This window comes from Pseudopipra pipra, chromosome 4, assembly GCF_036250125.1.
Source record: "Pseudopipra pipra isolate bDixPip1 chromosome 4, bDixPip1.hap1, whole genome shotgun sequence".
In the NCBI taxonomy this organism is placed as follows: domain Eukaryota; kingdom Metazoa; phylum Chordata; class Aves; order Passeriformes; family Pipridae; genus Pseudopipra; species Pseudopipra pipra.
The window spans coordinates 20,500,851-20,520,546 of record NC_087552.1 but is presented as its reverse complement, the minus strand read 5'-3'; the positions used below and the strand labels follow the sequence as shown (position 1 = coordinate 20,520,546).

The 19,696-nt window shown below is 46.6% G+C and overlaps 2 protein-coding genes across 3 annotated transcripts in view; one reads left to right on the top strand and one right to left on the bottom strand.

Annotated features, from left to right (window-relative positions):
- The first annotated feature begins 27 nt into the window (after nt 1–27).
- Nucleotides 28–9,541, top strand: NOA1 (nitric oxide associated 1). 2 transcript variants are annotated; one of them, XM_064651888.1, is made up of 7 exons: nt 28–1,060; nt 2,139–2,303; nt 3,180–3,376; nt 5,666–5,797; nt 6,995–7,111; nt 7,930–8,047; nt 8,629–9,541. In XM_064651888.1, the coding sequence occupies exons 1-7, from the start codon at nt 61–63 to the stop codon at nt 8,832–8,834; spliced, it is 1,935 nt and encodes a 644-aa protein (XP_064507958.1). In that variant the 5' UTR covers nt 28–60; the 3' UTR covers nt 8,835–9,541. The 2 variants fall into 2 exon arrangements, with proteins under 2 accessions (XP_064507958.1, XP_064507959.1); XM_064651889.1 differs by lacking the exons at nt 6,995–7,111; nt 7,930–8,047; nt 8,629–9,541 and adding an exon at nt 6,011–6,902.
- Nucleotides 9,542–13,305: 3,764 nt separating this feature from the next.
- The window catches only part of LOC135412896 (serine/threonine-protein kinase PAK 3-like), a 24,030-nt gene continuing 17,639 nt past the window's right edge, over nt 13,306–19,696 (bottom strand). Inside the window, exons 4-12 of the mRNA XM_064651883.1 lie at nt 19,099–19,291; nt 18,696–18,759; nt 17,615–17,663; nt 17,135–17,247; nt 16,460–16,577; nt 15,546–15,645; nt 15,054–15,250; nt 14,445–14,582; nt 13,306–13,736 (exon numbers count right to left, since the gene is read on the bottom strand). Of these exons, the coding sequence (XP_064507953.1) occupies nt 13,590–13,736; nt 14,445–14,582; nt 15,054–15,250; nt 15,546–15,645; nt 16,460–16,577; nt 17,135–17,247; nt 17,615–17,663; nt 18,696–18,759; nt 19,099–19,291 (1,119 nt within the window). The 3' untranslated portion in view covers nt 13,306–13,589. The remainder of the gene's footprint in view (nt 13,737–14,444; nt 14,583–15,053; nt 15,251–15,545; nt 15,646–16,459; nt 16,578–17,134; nt 17,248–17,614; nt 17,664–18,695; nt 18,760–19,098; nt 19,292–19,696) is intronic.

Here is a 19,696-nt window from a genome sequence, read left to right as displayed (position 1 = left end):
CCGCGCGCGCCGTGACGTCAGGCACGCGTGTCCCGCCCCGCCGTCCCCGGTGTCCCGGCCATGCTCCGGCTGCTCCCGCCGCTCCTGGCCCGCCTGGCCCGCGCACAGCCCCGCGCTCCCGTGCGGCGGCTGCGGCGGGGCGGGGGGCCGGCGGTGGCAGGCGGCGGGGAGGAGGAGGAGCGCTTCGTGTTCCTCGAGTATGAGCCGGACCCGGCTGAGGCGGCGGCGGCGCCGCGGCGGGAGCGGGAGCGGGAGCGGGAGCAGGAGCAGGAGCCGCGGCGGGAGCGGGAGCCGCGGCGGGAACGGGAGCCGGCCAGGCAGCGGCGGCTTCGGGGCACAGCGGCGGGGATCCCGGGCGTGCCCGACCCGTCGGTGCCGCTGAGCGGCGTGAGCTGCTCGGGCTGCGGGGCCGAGCTGCAGTGCGCGGACGGCGGCGCGCCGGGGTTCATGCCGGCCGAGAAGTACCGCAGCCTGCTGTCGGAGGGCGCGGCGGGGCTGCGCGGCGCCGTGTGCCAGCGGTGCTGGGCGCTGGCGCACTACGGGCGCGCCCTGCGGCTGCAGCTGCCGCCCGACGAGCACCGGCGGGTGGTGAGCGAGGCGCTGCGCCGGCCGCCCCGCCACGGCCGCGGGCCGCTGCTGCTCTACGTGCTTGACGTGCTGGAGCTGCCCGACCCGGTGCTGCCGCAGGTGCCGGCGCTGCTGGGCCCCGGCGTGCCCGCCTCGGGCGTGCTGGTGGTGGGCAACAAGGTGGACCTGCTGCCCGCGGACGCCCCCGGGCACCTGGGGAGGCTGCGGAAGAGGGTGGCGGAGGCCTGCGCCCGGGCCGGGCTGGCGGGCGCCGCGCTGGTGGATATCCGGCTGGTGAGCGCCAAGACGGGCTTCGGCATGGAGGGGCTGGTCAGCCGTCTGCACCGCTCCTGGAAGTGCGCCGGGGACGTGTATCTGCTGGGCGCCACCAACTCCGGCAAGTCCACGCTCTTCAACACCCTGCTGCGCTCCGACTACTGCAAGTCCCGCGCCCCGGACATCGTCGACAGGGCCACTGTGTCCCCCTGGCCAGGTGAGGGAACGCCGCTCTTCCTTCCCCGGGGCCATCGAGCCCCTGGGTCTCTGGGCTGCCCTCGGCCATCCCTGTGTAAGAACCTGTCGCCAGACGGGAACCCGCCACCCCGAGCACCCCTGTGGTGGGCAGTGAGCTCCTGAGCTGCACCATGCTTTAGATTGTCACCTCTTGGGAAGTGGCTGAGGGAGCTGGGGCTGCTTAACTTGGAGAAGAGGAGGCTTGGGGGAGACCTTCTCACTCTCTACAACTACCTGAACAGAGGTTGTAGGCAGGTGGGGCTTGGTCTCTTCTGCCAGGCAACCAGTGACGGGACAAGAGGACATAGTATTAAGCTGTGCCAGGGGAGGTTTAGGTTGGACATCAGGACGAATTTCTTCACAGAAGGGGTGATTAGACATTAGAATGGGCTGCGCAGGGTGGTGGTGGAGGCACCGTTCCTGGAGGTGTTCAAGGAAAGACTGAATGTGGCACTCAGTGCCACAGACTAGTTACTTGTTGGTTTTCGATCATAGATTGGACTTGATAATCTCAGAGGTTTTGTCCAACCTCGTTGATTCTGTCATTCCTTGGGGCAGCAGGTGTGGGAGGCATGTGCTGAGAGTGCTGCACATCCTGGAGCACTAAGGGGCCCAGTAAACCAGAGCTGGCCTGCATGCTCCCTTGCCAGTGGGGATGGTGCCTGATCCACGCGCCTTGTCCTGTTCCTATCAGTTAGGGGTGTCCTCCAGTTCAGAGAATCCAGGAGGTGGACTGGTGAGCATCTGTAGGCCAAACCAAGCTGCCTGGAGGTGAGACTTGCCTGAGATGTATTAAGTCAGTCTTAGCACCACTTGGCTTTGAGATCCTTCACCAAACTAAAGGTGAGAGCAGGTCTCAAGCCGGTGGATGGCTCCTTTTTGCTGCCCTGACTTTAGAAGCTGGTAGTTTATGGGAGCACCTGTAGTTCAACCTCTGACTTTGTGTTCCTGTGTTTCACCAAAAAGTTGGAGAAGCAATTTTTTTTTCTTGTTCGTCAGAGCTTAAATGTACCAGTTAGTCAAGAGACCCAAAGGTACCTTCTGGGTTTTTTTTCCAGGAACAACACTGAACCTGTTGAAATTTCCTATTATTAATCCTACATGTGACAGAATATTCCGAAGGCAGGAGAGGCTGAAAGAGGAGGCAACAAAAACAGAAGATGAGTTAAGCAGTGAAGAAAAAAAGTACCTTAATCACCTTAAAAAGCAAGGCTACCTGGTGGGTGAGTATTGCCTGAGTAACAGTATTGCCACTCAATATTACACTCTTTGTGTAATATTGCATTACACAAAGGATTGTTAACTCCTTAGTTTGCTGTAGAATCCAGCTGTTTGCAAGTAATTCCTTCCCACGCTGATAAGAACTCATTTCCGTTTAATTACTGGAAGAACATGTTATCTGTAGAAGTAGTAAAAAATTTCCAAGCTTGCTTTTAATTTATTTTGACTGCTGTTTGCTCCCAGAGTAATGGGAGCAAGACCTGTATCTCCTCCAAAAAGCAGCATCATTAGCACTTCTTTTGGGTACTTACTTGTTAGCTGCTGTAGTAGCCTTGCAGAAGTTTCCTCTGCGCAATGCACCTCCCGTCTGAACTAAGCTGGCAAATTCCGACAACTTAGTAGTTTACAAGGACATTGCACTATGGACCATCTCTCATTCCTGAAGGAAGAAAACAAGTTTAATTTTTAAATAGTCATGTTTTGGGGTGCAGATTATGGTGGTTCTACATCACTTCAGTATGTGCCCAAAAGAGGGAGTTTACAGAAGATAGCTCTGTTTTTGCAATAATTTTGTGTTTGGAAGTCTGAGGCACTGAAAAAAGAAGGCAGCTTGCTTTACCGTTAATCGGAAATAATGGAGTGTCTGTGATCTGGTCCCTGCTGAGATTTTGGGGCTTGAGGAATCCTAAACAAGAATTATAGAAAGGATTTCTTATCATTTTGGCTTTTGAATGCACAAATTTCTAGTCACATAGTGTCTTTATCACCTTTATGTTACTGATATGCATCTTTTAAGCTAGGAAAGGGGCAGATGTTCAATTGAGGGAAAGGCAAGTTAATAAATTTTAATTAACAGGAAACCTTTCATTTTAATCCAGGAAGAGTTGGAAGAACATTTCAACAGCAGAAGGCTAGCCCTGTGGTTGAATTTGATCCTGACATGCTCTCCTACAGCATGGATGAAGATCCCAAACATTCCCCTAAGAAGCGTGAGAAAAGGGAGGAGTTCACACACAATGAAGTGAAGGATGCTCGCTGGTGTTTCGACACTCCAGGAATTGTAAAGGAAGACTGTGTAGGTACTCTGTGGTGCTGTGTTTCGGGATGACAAGGTTCGGTAGGACTGTTCTTCTTTAGCTGTGCCTGTGGAGGAGTATTTGTGCTGCAGTCCTGGGATTAGGATTCTTTTGGTTTGGGAATTGTGTTAAGATATGGTTTGCACTTGAGAAGGTTTTATGTGGTAATGTTGCGTTTCTGAATTGTGCATACTGCCAGCTTTGCAAAGAGCTGTAGGACTTGTGTCATCAATCTTCTGTAATCTCTGAATGAGGGGAAATGAGCAAGAGCACTCTAAGCAAGTTTATACCAGCATCATCCAATGAAGCTGACATTTTTTGAGCTCTTCCAGTCTACTGAAAAGATGGAGCTTGGGATGATAACCAGAGTTGTATGACTGAACCCAATCTTAGAGAAAGCATTCTCCTGAAGCTAACAGAATCTACGTTGTTCCTGTTAATGGCTCCAGTAGGTCTGGCTTACATCAGCGTTTCAGTAGAGCAATGGCTCTACTGAAGTCAGTGCTGATAGAGTGCACATGTCCAAAACAGTTTTGGATTTTTGATTGCTTTGGTGCCCATGCAGGGCTGCGGGTCATCTTTTGGGGAAGATTAAAAAGTACAGGGAGATGGGAACGTTCTGAAGAGAACAAAGTGCTAGAACTGTACTGCTTTCATGAAGACTAGAAAATTACTGGTTTTTGACTGCTGTGTGCCAGACCATAATTTGCTCTACAGTGGCACTTAGCTCTCTGATAGTCAGCATGAAGACATTCATCAGTTTAGAGAGCTGGTTTGGTAACTTGAGATTGTGTATGTTCTTTTCCTCTTCTGGAGTAGAGTAAGTGTGGAAAACAGGAGGACTTTCCTGCATCCAGAAATGCTGCTGTTTCTGATTTTGATTATCCTTGCTGTGCCTTTGGAAAGCTACATGCCAAGTGTCAGATCAAATTTTGGTCCTTCAGTCAGTGTTCAATCTGAGTGGAGGACAAGCAGATAGTTTACGTGGCAGATTTTGGAAGTTATAAGCAGGTTTATTTTATTTTATTTATTTTATTTTGGAAGAAGAGGGAAGGAAAATGGCTGTTGGCATTTGATGGGATTAAATTTTTTGCCTTTTCTCTTGGAGGTTTGTTTTTAGCTGCTTCCTCATGACTCCTTACAAAGGCAAATTTCTGGAAAGCCTAGAAAACTATTACTGATAGCTCAACTTTTGGTTTTTTAAACATTATCAAACACATCAGAAAACCTGCAGCTAGGAGGACAAAACCTTCTCTTCTTTTAGAACTGATGTTGAAGTCTGTCCTGACTTTGAAGCTAAAGAATGTCTGCTTGTAAACATAGGAAGAGTTTTAAGGGTTCTGGCTGTTCCACAGCTCTTGTTATTTTGGTCTTTTAAAGCTTGAGGTTAATCCTCATGTCCAGACTGGTCCAGACTTGCATCTGCATGACTGGCATGTGTTGGGGGCAGAGCTGGAACCATTTCTGCTGTCTCCCTAGGAAGGAGATGCCATCAACCTGGAGACAAGTTGTTTCCTTCAAGGCACTGTTTTTTGTGCTGACACACTGTTGCATGACTGGATTTGAACTGTACTTCCATAGTGGCTGCAGCACTGCTGGTTAAGTCACTGGCTTTTAAGTAGACTTTTGGGGTGCATCATTTCAGTGAAACAAATTAACATCTAAACAGATGAACTAGGTGAGCCAGGAGATGGAAAGAAAGGAGGAGGAGAGGAAGACAGGGCAGCAGGAGCATTTGGGAGCTCTCACAGAGGGGAAAGCTTGTTTCACTGTGCTCAGGGTACAGATCCATGCTGTGAGTCAGGCTGGTCATCCTGCAGTTTGAGTCGTTCCACACTGTGATCCAGGACTTTTCTCTAGTGAGATACTTTGAGATTAGCTTTGCTGGTAGTACTGATTTGGCACTTTGTGTCACTATCTAAGTGGAGTGACTCAAATGTCATAGCTGAAGTTGGTCTCCAGTTCTGCACATGGCTGCAGTTGTGCTAAAACACAGTAAATCTTGGGTGACCTTGTTCCAGCCAAACCCTGGATTCTTACATTCATGCCCAGCAGGCTGCTTACAGCTGTTACATTTTGACATGGACCCTGCATTGCCATGGAGAATGGTGATATCCTTACCTCTTCTATTTCTCACTTACTATGTGGAAGAATTGAACTGTTCTGTCAGACGTTCTTTACACTGCTTTACTTGGTCCTTTTCCTCTATCAATATAGTGCCAGTACTAATTTCATTGTCCCCATTGAAACATCTGAAATGAATTGTGGCAGTACAATTTATTTTGCAGGTTTTGAATCTCCTAACAGAGAAAGAAGTAAAGCTGGTTTTGCCAACAGTTGCCATTGTTCCACGGACCTTCATTCTCAAGCCAGGAACGACCTTGTTTTTAGCAGCCTTGGGACGTATAGACTACTTACAGGTAAGGGAAGAAAGGATTTTGGGAGCAGCTGCTTCATTTCTTACTATAGTACCAGACATGAAAGGCTTTTTGGGTAACTTTCCGAGACCCTTTTTTGCTGCTTTGAGATGATGAATCTGTTAATAAATCACTGCGTAAGATCAGAATGCCTTGGGAATGCCAGAATTAACTGGGAAAATAAGTGGGTTTCCTCATTTCTGTGTTTTGTGAAAGCTGGCTACCAGGAGAGAAAAGCATGGACATTTTTCTTTCCTGACACAAACTTCTGAAGAATTTGCCAGAGAAAGTAATTAATTGCATATGTATTTTAGTTTCTATGAAGATATTTTTAAAAGGTACTGTGTATCCCCACTGCCAATAATTTCTTCCATTTATTGTAAATCCCCTACCATACACCTTTACTGAACTGTGTGGAGCTGACCTCCAATGATATTTCTTCCACATAGGCGTTATCATAAGTGCTAGAACCTTTTCTCAGTAGTTTGCCCTGTTCTGGGGGTGTGTATGGCTATTCCTTTGTTTCAGTCAGCTTTCCAAGATCACCATAGAAATGTTGAATTGGTACTTTGCTAAGGACATTCTTGACCTGCTGAAAGAAAACCAGAAAGGTGGAGGGAGCAGGATTCTGTAAGTAATAATGTACTGGTATGGCAGGAGAGCTCCATCATAGCTAAGATGAAAATCCAGAGCCCTGTTCCAAAAAAACAGCTTGGCAGGACAGAGTAGTAATGCCCTACTCAGAGGCAAAGATCTCTCTGGGATGATTTGCCTGAGCTGAGCAGCTGTGATGGTGGGAGATGGGGCATTGGGGGTGCTTTGAGGCAGGATGGTGAAGCTGTGGGTGCTTCTGTCCTGAAAGCTCAGCTCCCCAGTTGATATAAACCCTGGCTGCTCCACAGTGGCAGAGGCAAGGACCCCTCGGACAGGGAGGGGACATCAGGCAAACAGGGTTTTAACACACAGGAAAGAAACGGGGCAGGAGAGAGAAATTCAGGACTGCTTTTCTGTTACCATAATTAACATCCTCTTGTTATTTATTTCTACCACCTAAGGAGTCTTTCTGCTGTGCCTTTTGTAACCAGTCTCGTCTATCTCGTATTGTCCTCTTTAGCCACCAGCGTGCTTGTAGCAAATGTGGGTTGAGCCCTCCCCAAATCTTTGTTCACGAAGCCCAGCCATGATGGTTATTTATTTCAGGGAGAAAAGTCTGCCTGGTTTTCTGTCGTGGCTTCTAACCTGTTGCCAGTCCACATCACTACCCTGAGTAACGCAGATGCCATCTACGAGAAGCACGCTGGCCGAGAGTTACTAAAGGTGAGAGGAGGTGCTGTGGGGGGCTCTTGGCTGCAGGCAAGCAGCTGTCCTGCCTGGTGAAGGACCCTGTCTGGGGCACAACTGACAGGGAAAATCCACACGTATCAGGAGTTTGGGACTTCTGCAATGGAAACGTGCAGTGTGGAGCACTGCACTTGCAAAGACTGCATGGCTGCAGGAGGGAGCACTTGAGATGGTGTGTTTTCAGGAGAGCTTCTCTTTCTGGCATTCAGGCTGATAAGATGTGCAGTGGTCTGCTCTCTGATACTTGGCTCTTCTTGAACTGGCTTTAAGTGCAGGCAGCAATAGGGATATTTTCCATGGCAAACCTTCAGACTGGGGTTTCAGCACAGATTGCAGTTGAAAAATGTACCTTTCTTATTATTTCCCTGCTGGATCCTCTGCACACCTCTTCATCTTTCGGTGGTCTGACTTCTTCCTTGGTATGACAACGTACTGTGTAGCACTTGCAGATTGTTGGGAGATGGGGTGAGCTGTCCCTGTCCTGGCATTCCCATTCCTGTGCACATGGAGAACAAGCGCTGTCACTCACATCAGGGCGGCTGGCCTGAGCCACCAGCTGTGTCCTGCAGTGGGCGCTCCATCTTTGCTCACCTCCCACGGGGTTCCTCTGAATGTGATCCCGATTCTGTTCTGGCAAACCTGAAATAGCTCCTGTAGATTATTCAAGCCAGCTCATAATTGGCTTACAAATGTCTCATATGTTTATTCCCTCTTGTGCCTTGCTTGCCAGTTTAAGGTAGGAGTGCTGAAGGATTTCTTGAGTATGAAATCTTTTCTCCGTATTTTGATCTTAGGTTCCCATGGGTGGGGAAGAGCGAATGAAAGAGTTCCCCCCACTTGTCCCTCAGGACATTACACTGAAAGGAATTGGTACCACTGAGGCAGTTGCAGATATCAAGCTTTCCTCTGCAGGTAATTTAATATTTCTTCATTAGTTTGCTTTGCAGAGTCTGCATCCTAGAAACATTGATGGGAAGAGACTTCTGAAGGGGTGAAACCATATTTCCTGCTCAGAGCAGGACTGTCAACAACACAAAATCACAGCAGCTATGACTTTGTCCAGCTGAGGCTTGGCAACCTCCAGGAATGGAGATTGACAGCCATGTTTGTACAGGACAGCTACAATGGAGTGCTTTATGTTCTGGCTGCCATACAGGTTCCACAGCATCAGGAATGGCTGTGACACTGTTGGCTGTCCAGGTGAGAGGGAAAGGGCCATTGATAGGAAAGCTTTATTGCGTTTTTGGTAGTTCCAACCATCCTTCTTCAGTTTACCAGGAAAGAGCTATGTCTAGGGCGAGTAAGATGTGGCTTTAGGTGCTGCCTTCTATTTGGAAAGAGCTGGATATGACCTTTGAGCTTGGTTTCTCAAAGAAATCACATGTAGGTAAGCTCAGGTTCTCAGCCACTATGGGAGGCAGTAATTTGTGTCAGAACCCTCATTCTGATCCTGGGGACTTGTCTCACTGTCTGTATTCCTTTTGGCTGTGCAGGATGGGTGGCAGTGACAGCTCATGCAGAAGAGGAATTGCTACTCCGAGCTTATACTCCCAAGGGCACCGCGTTGGTGGTGCGGGAGCCTCCCCTTTTGCCTTACATCAGTTCCATCCGAGGGTCCCGGATCGCAGGCACCGCTGCCTACAGGACCAAAAAGCCTCCCTCCCTTGTGGAAAACCTGAAAACCACGGGGAGCAGATAGCACTTCTTGTCATCTGAACAAGGCAGAAGACAGAACAGCCTCTGGAGAACCTTGTTGCTTATTGATATTCAGAAGACCTTGGACTCCTTTTAAAAGGCAGACAGGCATGTTTTGGAAAGCAGGTGTAGGGGGAGCTCCATAAGTTCATACCTGATGCAGTTGCTGAACTGCAGCCATTTTGAATGAGCTGAGTGGCTGGTACCTTGCTGTGAGAGGTGAAACAGCTTCTCCCTGGGATCTGCCAGTATCTATGAGCAAATCCCTTTACCTGTCCCCTCTTGAAATACAGGATGGAAACTCACCTGCCTGACCTGGGCTGGCTCCACTGCTTGTAGAGTAGACAGCTTGTTGCAGACACGCTCCTTCAGGTCAGAAATTGTCACCTTGTTCTTGGGGGCTTTACAGTGTTTCCACAGTTACCGAGGTGGAGGGAATTGGAAAGAACGGGGAATGCCCTGTCATGGTTGTGACTCTCCTCATTGTGGTGGCTGATACTGATTCAACATCGACCTTTCACTCCTTCAGAATCTGAGGCAGATGAAGATGTGCAGCGCCCTGCTTTTGGACACAGGAGAGGTGAATCAATGAAAAACAGGTCTGCAGATGTGCGTGAAGAGGAAACTTACAACTCACTGCTTTGATTTGATTTCTGCAGATTGTGTAAAGTTTTTGAAACTGAGGGTGTAAAATAAAACTTTTCAAATACATTCTTTTGTATCCTTTTCAAATAGTTGACAAAGCACTCTTGTGGGGGCATGCGCATCTTGACAAATACATGAAAGCTCCAACGCGATAATACCTGTGCTAAATCTGCAGAGTGAGAGAGAGACATAACCAACCAGTTTGCTGAAGAAGAGGCAAAAAAGAGTATTTTCTAATCTCTCCTTACCAATACTCTCACTTTTCCCTGTTCTGTTTTACCCACCCAAACTACTGATGTCACAAGCCATCAATCAGGGACACAATACATGTTGTAAATTCTCATCAGGCTGAACAAAGACACCAGGCCTGTGCCAGGGAGCTCTTGTGCTTTATGGTACAGTCACCATAACTCTGGCAACCAACCCAGGAGTTAGACTCAAAAGGTCTTGGCTAAGAAACCCTTATATTTTTTACAGTACACTTCTCAGAATGGTGGCTAACAAGCCGTTAATTTCTTACAGTACACTTCAGTAAGTTCTCAACTCCCACAAGAGTACGGTGCCCAACCTGCCTAGCACAGCTGATGAGGAGCTGCTCCTGCAGGAGGTGACAGCAGAGGTCCACTGTCACAGCGTGCTGGCTGCAGCCTTCCTGTCCCACCCAAGTGTGGCTGCTCAATGGTCTCTGGATGGCTCATGCCTCGAGTAAATGCTGGTGGGGTGGCTGCGTGGAAGAGCAGGCTTAGGCCTGATGGGAAAGGCTGCTGAGTGTGTTTTCAGAAGGCAGCTGGTCTGGGCTTCACCTACATGTGTGCAGGTGAAGGTGCTGGTGGGTTTTCTGCAGACTCCTCTGCAGAACTGCAACTTCTCTGTTGTTCCAGATGCTGCTTCATGTTTGCTGCTGGAAGTGCTGTGGCTCCTGTGCCTCCCCAGCTGATGTCCAGAATAAAACAATCTTTTCTCTCCTCTGACTCTGTCTGCCATTGGATATTTTAGAGAGCTGTGGGTGGTGGCGGTGCAGGTGCTTCAGGGGTGTCAGGGGCTGGGCCCCACCATTTGAGAAGGATGAGAAGGTCCTCAAATGCCTCCAGGGGAAAAGTCTTCTCTTTTGTACTTGCCATGGGTATGTGGTTCAACTTGGTTATGGCTGCATGCTTTAAAAAGGAAATAAGATATATTTTCAGCACCCTAATAATAAAAGTCAGTGAAAAATTAAATAAAATGGTATTCAACTGAAATTTAGAGGAGTGATGTGCCAAAGGCAGCTTCTTTGCACAGAAAAGTACTGAGTGGCGGGATCACCACACTGTGCACTTGGAAGGCTTAAAAATTTGGGTGGTATGGCATAAGGAGAGATAGGAGAAAGACTGAAAGCAGGAACAAAGGTCACTTGTTACTGACAGGAAGCACCAACAGAAAATGTGCTTCCTTAAGGTCTTGATATGCTAATGGTGTCCCCCTTGATGAGTTTGGGGAGAGATTGGAGGAGATGGGATATGAAATAGGCTGCAATACTAAAGAGAGAATGAATTAAACCGTAGGCAAATGAGGTTAGTTGAGAAGACAAATGAGACAGCAATGTGGTCTGCTAAAAATGAGTAAAATCCTGATTAGTTGTGTCCTGACACAAGAAGTTAGGGAACTGACTAAATAGTGGGTGATATGCTACCTCCAAGGTTGAAAGAACATTTGCTAATGTTGCTGTTGAAGTTGCTGTTGTACTAGGGAGAAAAATGGGAAAAGAAAAAGCATCAAAGAAGGTAGTAGGAGAAGATAGGATGCTCCTTCTTTTCTCTCCCATTTTATATTTGTAAAATGAAATTATGGCTGCACGGAGGAACTCTTGTTTCTTCTTCATTTCCATAGCTTAAATCACTAGTAATAATGTATTTATATTGCACAAAAAAAGAGGAATTAATGTTTTGGAAGAAAAATAGTAATAACACTACTTTCAGTAAAGTTCTCTTTAAAAAAACCTCTAGTATTTTAATCTGTGGAGCAATCCTGGCTCTTTCTGTGTGATCAAACACCTTAATTGTATTTGGTAGTGATCCTAAAGCTTGGCATATAAATTTTTGATGCAACAGATATGAGTGGATTTCGTTTCTGTAGCTGCATAGGTAACAGATGTTATTATTTATTGTAATTCCTGAGATGGAAAGTGTCTATCTTGGCTGCGAGCCTAGTCTAACTTTGCAGTTCTTCCAGTTAGAAAAGCTTTTTGTCTGCCACCTGTGAATCTTCTTTTGGAACTGAATCACACTTGAAGGTCATTTCTTTCCAGGAAGTGTGTCTTTTAGAGGATTGCAAGATAAATTCACGTTTTCATATAATAGTTATAGTCCTGATTGACATCGTCTTCAGTTAGAAAAGCCAATACTGAGTTTAGAAATTAGTCCTGGAATAAAGCTACTGTTGCTTTTGACATTGCGTAAATTGTTTCAGTGGGCAGAATGATGTAATTTCTGTAGTTTCCGTTCGTGTTTGTATCTCACTGATGTTCATGAATAGAAAGAAAACCAGAAAAAATCCAAGTGATCACTTGATAATTGATGAATCAACCCCTACTTGGAAGGTGCCACTGATGAAAAGGTAATGAAATGCATCATTGAGACACAGTCCCAATCTGAAAACAACAGCTGTAGGAACTCAGCTTCAAAATAAGATCTAAACTCATGCACAGAAAGTGTAAGACCCTGTTCAGTGTCAGAAGTGGGCATGAGAGTTTTGGCTGATTTTTTTTATTTGGTTGGTTGGTTGGTTTTTTCAGTCAAGTAGCACTTATTCACATGTCTACAGCCTCTGGAGCATCAAAAAAAGGGTGTGATTTTCTTTGTGGAGTGAGTCCAGCTTTAGGACTACACTGGGAAAAAACAATGCTGTTGCTAGGACATGGGATGGAAAATCCAAAAGTAGAATATTGTATCACTAGGTACCTGTATAATATTGTATTACTAGGTACTCCATAACAGGCTTGGTGAAAGTGCCTATCAGCTCTAATTTGCAAAAGAAATGGTTGATGAAAGTCAAGAAAGACTTACAAAAATTTACATAGTAAAAAATTATTACTGAGTCTTTTTTCTTACTAAGGCTCGGAAAAAAAAGTTCCACTGACCACGCAGCAGTCAGTACTACTCAATGTGGAGGTAAGTATATAGATTAAATAATAAAGCATGGATGGAATGCCAATATTTATGCTAACCTCTTTCATGTTTTCAACTAGAGGCCACAGTGAAATTAAGAAGGACCAAATTTAAAAATAGTAAGTGGACTTCTCAGTGCCGTGTGTGCATAACCTTGGAAACACAAGCCTTTGAGAGACCAGGGTCAAGAATGTAGGGAAAACAAGTTTTGTGGGTGGAAAACATCTACATTTTCATTCAGGAAAACTAAAAAAATATTCTAACCCCTTAGAATTTATGGCATAAATTGGCTTTGGTTGCCTAGACAATGAAGATGCTTCCTTTATCTGCACATATTTCATGTGTGTTTCAGGACTTCTGGACCTTATTCTGAACTCTCTGCTATGTCTAACGTGTCTAACTGAAAGACAGGATACTGAATTACGTGAATCACGGGTGTGTTGATGGTGATTTTCATGATACCAAGATTTTAAATCTCATCTGAAGAAAAGGTGACAGAATAGTTGGACTCGTTGAAGAATCATGTGCTGGTGAAGTGTTGTGGTTTAAGTTACCAGCTGCGCTGGTAACTAAGCACCACACAGCTGCTTGCTCCCCCCCATCCCCATCCCCATCCCCATCCTCATCCCCATCCCCATCCCTCTCCCCAGTGGAACAGGGAGGAAAATCAGAAGTAGAACTCATATGTTGAGATAAGAACAGTTTAATAATTGAAACAGAGTAAAATCCAATATGAATACAAATAGTAATACTAACACTAATACTAATACAAACACTAATAGTAATACTAATGCAAATCCTAATTGTAACAGTAGTAAAACGGAGAAAGGGATGAAACCCAAGCAAAACAAGCAATGTACAATGCAGTTGCTCACCACCTGCTGGTGGTGATGCCCTGTGCCCTAATCGACTCCTAAGCGCCCCCTCCTCTGTAGAACTCCCCCAGGGTATACACCGGGGATGAGGCTCCTTCAGTTTTGTTCTGAGTTCCACCCATCGATGGAACTGGAGGAAGGCATGCCAAAACCCTTCCTCTGTCTGGCCTCCCACAGCTGGTTTGCTGCATTGATCACAGTCGTCAGGCCGGAGAGGGGCAAGGCTGAGAGTAAAAATGGATGCTGCCCAAAGGAAAAGAAGAGAAATGGACCATTACTTTCCAAACTCAGTTCCTCACGAGCTCAAGCAGTATTCCTCAGGTTACTAGAAATGTGCAGAAATAGGACTGAGGGGACCATCTGCACCTCTGTCTTCATGTCCAGGACCTTGTTATGACAGGCAGACGTGGCCCATAATCCTATTAACCCCTTTCTCAAGCTCAGTGGGATATTTGCCCTGCCAGGGCTGTGGGAATGCTGCTTGCTGTCCCAGGGCTTTGGTCCTTTCAGGAAACTCAAAATACTTACTTAGGTTCTTCTTTCCTAAAGACATGGGCTATTCTAGTAGTCAAAAAAGATGAGGAGCGTAAGCTGCTCTTCAGGAAACTCAAGGTCACCAAGAAATGTTTATCCCAGTAGGATTTGGGCTCACAGGGAGCTGCCCCCAGCCCCTTCCTTCCCACAGCCAAGTTCTCGGACCACTTGGCAGGCACTGATTTTATTGGGTTCCTCCACCACCAGCACCATTTCAGGGCTCCGTTCCTGGCATTAGGAACCTGACAAAACTGAACAGGCTCCCTTAGATCCAAATCAGGGCCACCAAAATGATCAGAGGACAGAGCACTTCTGGGGATTAATACGAGGCGGGGGCACCTGATGCCTTGGAGTTTAGCAGACGAGAACACCGATGCATGGGACAGTTGTGTGACTGGCAGCCACTTTGCATTTTACCTGCAGAAGTTTCTCAGCAGACCATCGACTGTCCTCGTCTACCTGCAAGCAGCAGTTCAGAAAGTCCTGCAATGCAGGGGACAGTTTCTCGCGGTTTTGCAGCTCCGGTATCCCCTTTAAAATGATGAGCTGCATGGCCTGGAGGAAAAGGAAACACAGGACTTTACCTCTTTCTTTCATCTCCCTAACTGCTCCCACAGACCCCATTTTTGATGCTCCATCTTCCAGTGGCAGTTTCTTCCTGGGCAGAGGGTTCAAAATGATTTTTTGACACCAAGAAAAAGGCCCCAGTGCAGCCACAGGTCTTCCAACACCCAAATGATCTTGCCTTGACAGCTGATTTCATTGGCTGACCAAGTTAGGAGGAACTCCATCAGCAAAAGCACCTTTTGCTTCTCTGAGGATGGACTTTACAGGCTTTACAGGTTATTTTCAAGAGTGACACAACTAAAGCTATAGAGGATGTGGATGTGCTCTGGGGCTTTTTTTTTTTGCCTTGGCTTTGGTTGAACTAGTTCAAGCTGGTGGGAATGGTATTTTTTCTCAATGGAGGCAAAACATGGGACAGATGAGAAAGACAGTGGTTATCTGGTAGTATTTGCACCTTACCCTGTGAGGAAGCTCCCAAAAATAAGGAGGTTCTCCTTCCAGCATTTCTATCACTGTGATGCCCAGTGCCCAAATATCCACTTTGGGTCCGTATTCTTCTTTAGTTAGATATTCGGGGGCCATCCAGTGAGCCGTGCCGACGACTGAGCTTCGTTTGCTCTGCTCAGGTGTGATGCGAGCAGCGAGACCAAAATCAGCTGAGGACAAAAGCCAGTATCATGAAAGCCAGCCTGAATCACGAAGCCAAGTGCAAGAATTGCCCACTAGAAGGCTGAGGAGGCTGAATCCAGCAGGAAAAGCGGCCATGCTCTGTTTCCTCAGGGCTGTAGCCAAGGACACCTTGTTCCTCTCTGCACATTGCAAGTGTGCTCTCAGCTTGTAGCAGTGCTCCCTGCACTCCCACAGGCACCGCTTTTTGGGAACTGGCAGGCAGTCTCCAGCAGCCCCACGCGCCACATCCCGGGAACAGCACGGCTGAGCAAGAACACCTACCCAACTTGACGGATCCATCCATTCCAAGAAGAATGTTATCGCCTTTGAGATCCCTGTGGATCACTTGGTGGCAATGGAGGAAGGCCAGTGCTTGCAGGCACTGAGAGAGAAAAAAGAAACAGGAGAGTAAAAATGAATGACCCGATTTCCTCACCCAAGAAAGGCAATGGTTTTAAAGATTTCAGTTCTAGGTGAACGGTGAGGACTGGCAGACCATGGTGGTGTCAAGAGGAAGAGCTTGCTGCTGCCTCTGCACTAGTAAACCCCTACCTTTCTAAGGGAAGGCACATTCCCTTTGGAGGTTTGAAAAGGGAAATGGCAATTGTTGTCATGCTGCACCCCTGCAGACACAGACAAAATGACAAAATGCAGTGTGTGGGCTCTCTCCATGCAAAGGGTAAATCATGGTTTGCCAAAACAGAGAAACTCCCTCTCCTGAAGGGATCAAGTGGATCGCTTCTGGGTGGGAGGCTGCAGGACCAAGATCTTATTGCTAGCTGGAAGAGCAGACTAGGAAGTAGCATTTTAGTAATTTTGCAGATGCAAACACCATTTTGGGTGGAATGCTCTGCCTTTCAGCTGAGGACTGTGACAAATGAGTTTCTGTTTTTCTTTGCTGTTAGTATAAAATTCTGCCACCAGCATGTTTGCACTTAGAGGCAGGGAATGCAGTAGAGACAGGGTCCAGGCAAATGATTTGGCAAAGTTGCCAATAGTAAATAAAATAAGAAAAAAGAGAGAGGGTACAGCAAGAGTTGTACTGGCAGGCCATTCACTGAAGATGCTCTTTCTTCTCCATATTGGAAAAGCAACACGGAAACAAAGCTCTAACCATGAAATCACTCCTGTTCTTGCTGCTTGTTTAGAAGTCCCAGCCTGCCCAAACAACTGGAAGCACCAGTGGCATCCCTTACCTCTCGAGCGACAGCTGCCATCATTCCTTCACTCATGTTTATTTCCTTAACAACATCGCTTAAGGAGCCTCCGTCTAGGTATTCCATCACTATCCACAGTTTATCTCCAACCAGGTAGCTGAAAGAAGAAAACAATGGCATGGAGAATGGGCATAGCTAAATTACCCTACCTAAATACTGAACTCGATTTCTGTTCTTGGAAGAGTCGGGAATGAACACAGAATAAAATGCAGAGACATTCCTCCTAGGCTATACACTCCTTGGAACCTGTGTAGTCTAAGTGAGAAAGGCACATCCATGAAAACTGAGATGTCTCAGATGGCAAGGGAGTGAAAAATACAGAGAAATAATTTCTATGATGATTTATCAGCAGTTGTCACAAGAGACAGAAAATATGATCAACTTAAAAAGAAACCCCAAACAAAGAGCAAAACCAACCTGGAAGTAATGAACTTCCAGGCTGTTGTTTTAGGAAGATAGGGATGACTTGAAACAATGCATGCCAGAAAAGATGAATGCAGACAAAATGCACTCTCCTCCCATACAATGTATAGGAATAGATAAAAAATAATACTAGAAAGCTGACTTCTCTGCCAGAGACCAAAGGGGGTTCTTTTAACCTTTGGCTTGCAGTCTGTAAAGGAACAGTCACATGATCATACCCGAACTACTTACCTGTCTAAATAGTTAACAATATTTGGATGCTTGTTGTCCCTCATGACAATGAGCTCATCAACAATTTGTTCCTTTTTGAGCTGTTTTTGGAGACACATTTGCTTTATGGCCACCTAAAATGACATTGAAAACCATTAACTTGGGAAGTGTCTTGCACAAGATCAGACCAAATTTTGATTTTGCAACTCTAAAGAACACTCTCGAACGCAGTTTAGATTTGTAATTGTTTCCTGGATTGAAAAAGAAAGAACATGCTCTCTGGCATTTTCTGGGTATGCTCTGGGTTAGGATCAGGGCTTAGGGCTTTTGATCCCTCACAGACTTCTATCCAAGCCCAGTTCCAAAGCCCAGCACTGCATGGGGGATGAGAAACTCCCCAGAAGATCCAGAGGTATTTGCTGACAGCCAGAAATGCGATTTCAGAAGTCTGAAGCTGTAGCCCCAAAAGCTGCAAAATCTGCTGGGCATGTTTACACTTACCTCTCCTCCTGTGGCAGTGTCGGTCGCTGCATAGACTGTTCCGAAGCCACTAGAAAGAAAACAGCAGCGAAGAAAGGAATGAAAGCCAGCCCAGACAGGAGACGTCTGCTGCCTGGAGTGTTTCTAAATCACCTGGCTCCATGTATGCTTCAGCCAAGAGCAGAGCAGCCTACCGGCCCTGTGCCATGCAGGGTATCCAAGAGAAAACTTGGGTGCAGCATGAAGGGCTGGAGAAAATCTCAAGTGTACAGCCCAGATTAACTTAATTCAGACCCCTCCCTAAGGTGGGGGAGCATGTCCACAAAAACTGGAAAGGAATATATTTCCTTCTTTTTCCATTTGGCCTTGTTGAGTGCTCAGACCTCTAACTGCTTTGTTCTCAGATCCCTCCTTTGAAGGTCTCTGCCAATCTCAGGCAACACCCTATTCTGAGAAGCCTGAACACATGTGAGGGGCCATTAGAGGAAAGGATCTAGAAATGGTTTTCTCCAGCCTGTAAGGAAACCAGTCTCCAGCCACCTTTGAGGTCATTTGCCATCATCAGGATGCATCTTCCTCTCAACTGCCTTGACACTGGGTCTATTAGTAATTGTGTTTTTCTACTTCTGCTACATAAAAAAGAGAGTTTCTTTTTTATCTCTGTTTTCTGTTTCTAAACAATGTGGTTATACTGCTGACCACTGACTATTGTTTTCTGCAAAATATTGGAAGTTCCTGAGAACTGTTATCTGGTCTCAGGAGGTCAGTTGCTCTTTTTGGCAAGAAAGTTTCTTTCTCCTTTCTTTTCCTTGGCTGTATTATTTGGAGACACGGAGACATCATTTCTCGTAAGCAAAGAGACAAACAGGTGCCAGGCACTTGAAGGACAGGAGATCCTGCTCCTTGCTGCGGGCAAGACACTGCCAGCATGCAGTTGTCTTTGTGGATGCCATCTGACCACAGTTCTGAATTGGGATCAGCACTGAGAGGCAGGAGGATCTAAACGCAGTGTCCAAACATGTTTGGAGCCTGTCTGACTTCCCGCCTGACCTTGCACCAGCAAAATACCTGGCTTTGTGGAAGGAACTGTGATCAGACTTACCCACTGGCAATTTTTTCCCATTCAACGTACTTCTTCATAGGATCTCCCACACTCACAATACTCCCTGAAAAAAACAAATGAAAGATGGTCACTTCAGGATGACAATACCAGCCTCCAGCAGGTCAGAACTGCAGCTCCTCTGCCTGGGGCTGAAGTCAGTTGGGTAACAACAACAACAACAACAATAACAACAACAACAACAAGAAGAGAGGCAGATCTGAAGTCCAGATGGCTTCCACAAAGACTGGTTTTCTACAGTCTTTTGAAGAGTTACATTGACAGGAAACTGGAGAAAGAGGGAGAAACATTCTGAGGAGACAGAAAAGAACAGGTAGCAAGGCAAGTGTTTGTTGTCTAGGAACATTAGCACTGCCCTATCAGGCAAGAAATGTAGAAGACATACTCAGTTTCTTGAGGCTGTCATCCTCTACCGTCTTTTGCTGCCCGTTGGTGCTGCTGCAGGAACTGCTGGAAGTGCTCAGGTAGGGGATCTCAGGTGTGGGAGTGTTGTCTTTGTCAGCGGCTTCCAGTGCAGCGGCTTCCAGGGCAGCAGCTTCCAGGGCAATGGAAGATTTTGTTCCAGAGCATGTATTGGTCTGTGACAAGAAATCAGTTTGTGTCAGAAAGGAGGCTTGCAGAGATACTTCTCATCAGTATTTCAAGCTTTAGGGAACAGCCATTAAGTTCCAGCCCTTCTCAGAGACCGACCTCCTCTTGCCATGACCGAGCTGCGTAGGACTCTTCTCACCCAACTTTGGTCATGTAAAAGTTATGGGTGTAGTTTAAAGTGTCCATTTAGCCCCCTAAATAGTGCATGGAGGAGGGCAGGGACCTGCATGGGACAGTTTCTCCCAGGTATCCACATGCAGCAAGGCTGTGAACTGTGCCTTTGGAGCGCTCGCTCTGCTGGTGACAGGGAGGCTGCACAGACACTGCAGGCTAAGTGTCTCCCCATTTACAGACACAAGGCTACCTCACATCCCATACAGAGAGAAATTTGT

Coding starts and splice junctions, on each gene's coding strand:
- NOA1 (XM_064651888.1), top strand. CDS start 61: ATGCTCCGGCTGCTCCCGCCGCTCCTGGCCCGCCTGGCCCGCGCACAG. Junction 7,112..7,929: donor CTGGCCGAGAGTTACTAAAG/GTGAGAGGAGGT, acceptor TTTTGATCTTAG/GTTCCCATGGGTGGGGAAGA. Junction 8,048..8,628: donor TATCAAGCTTTCCTCTGCAG/GTAATTTAATAT, acceptor TTGGCTGTGCAG/GATGGGTGGCAGTGACAGCT.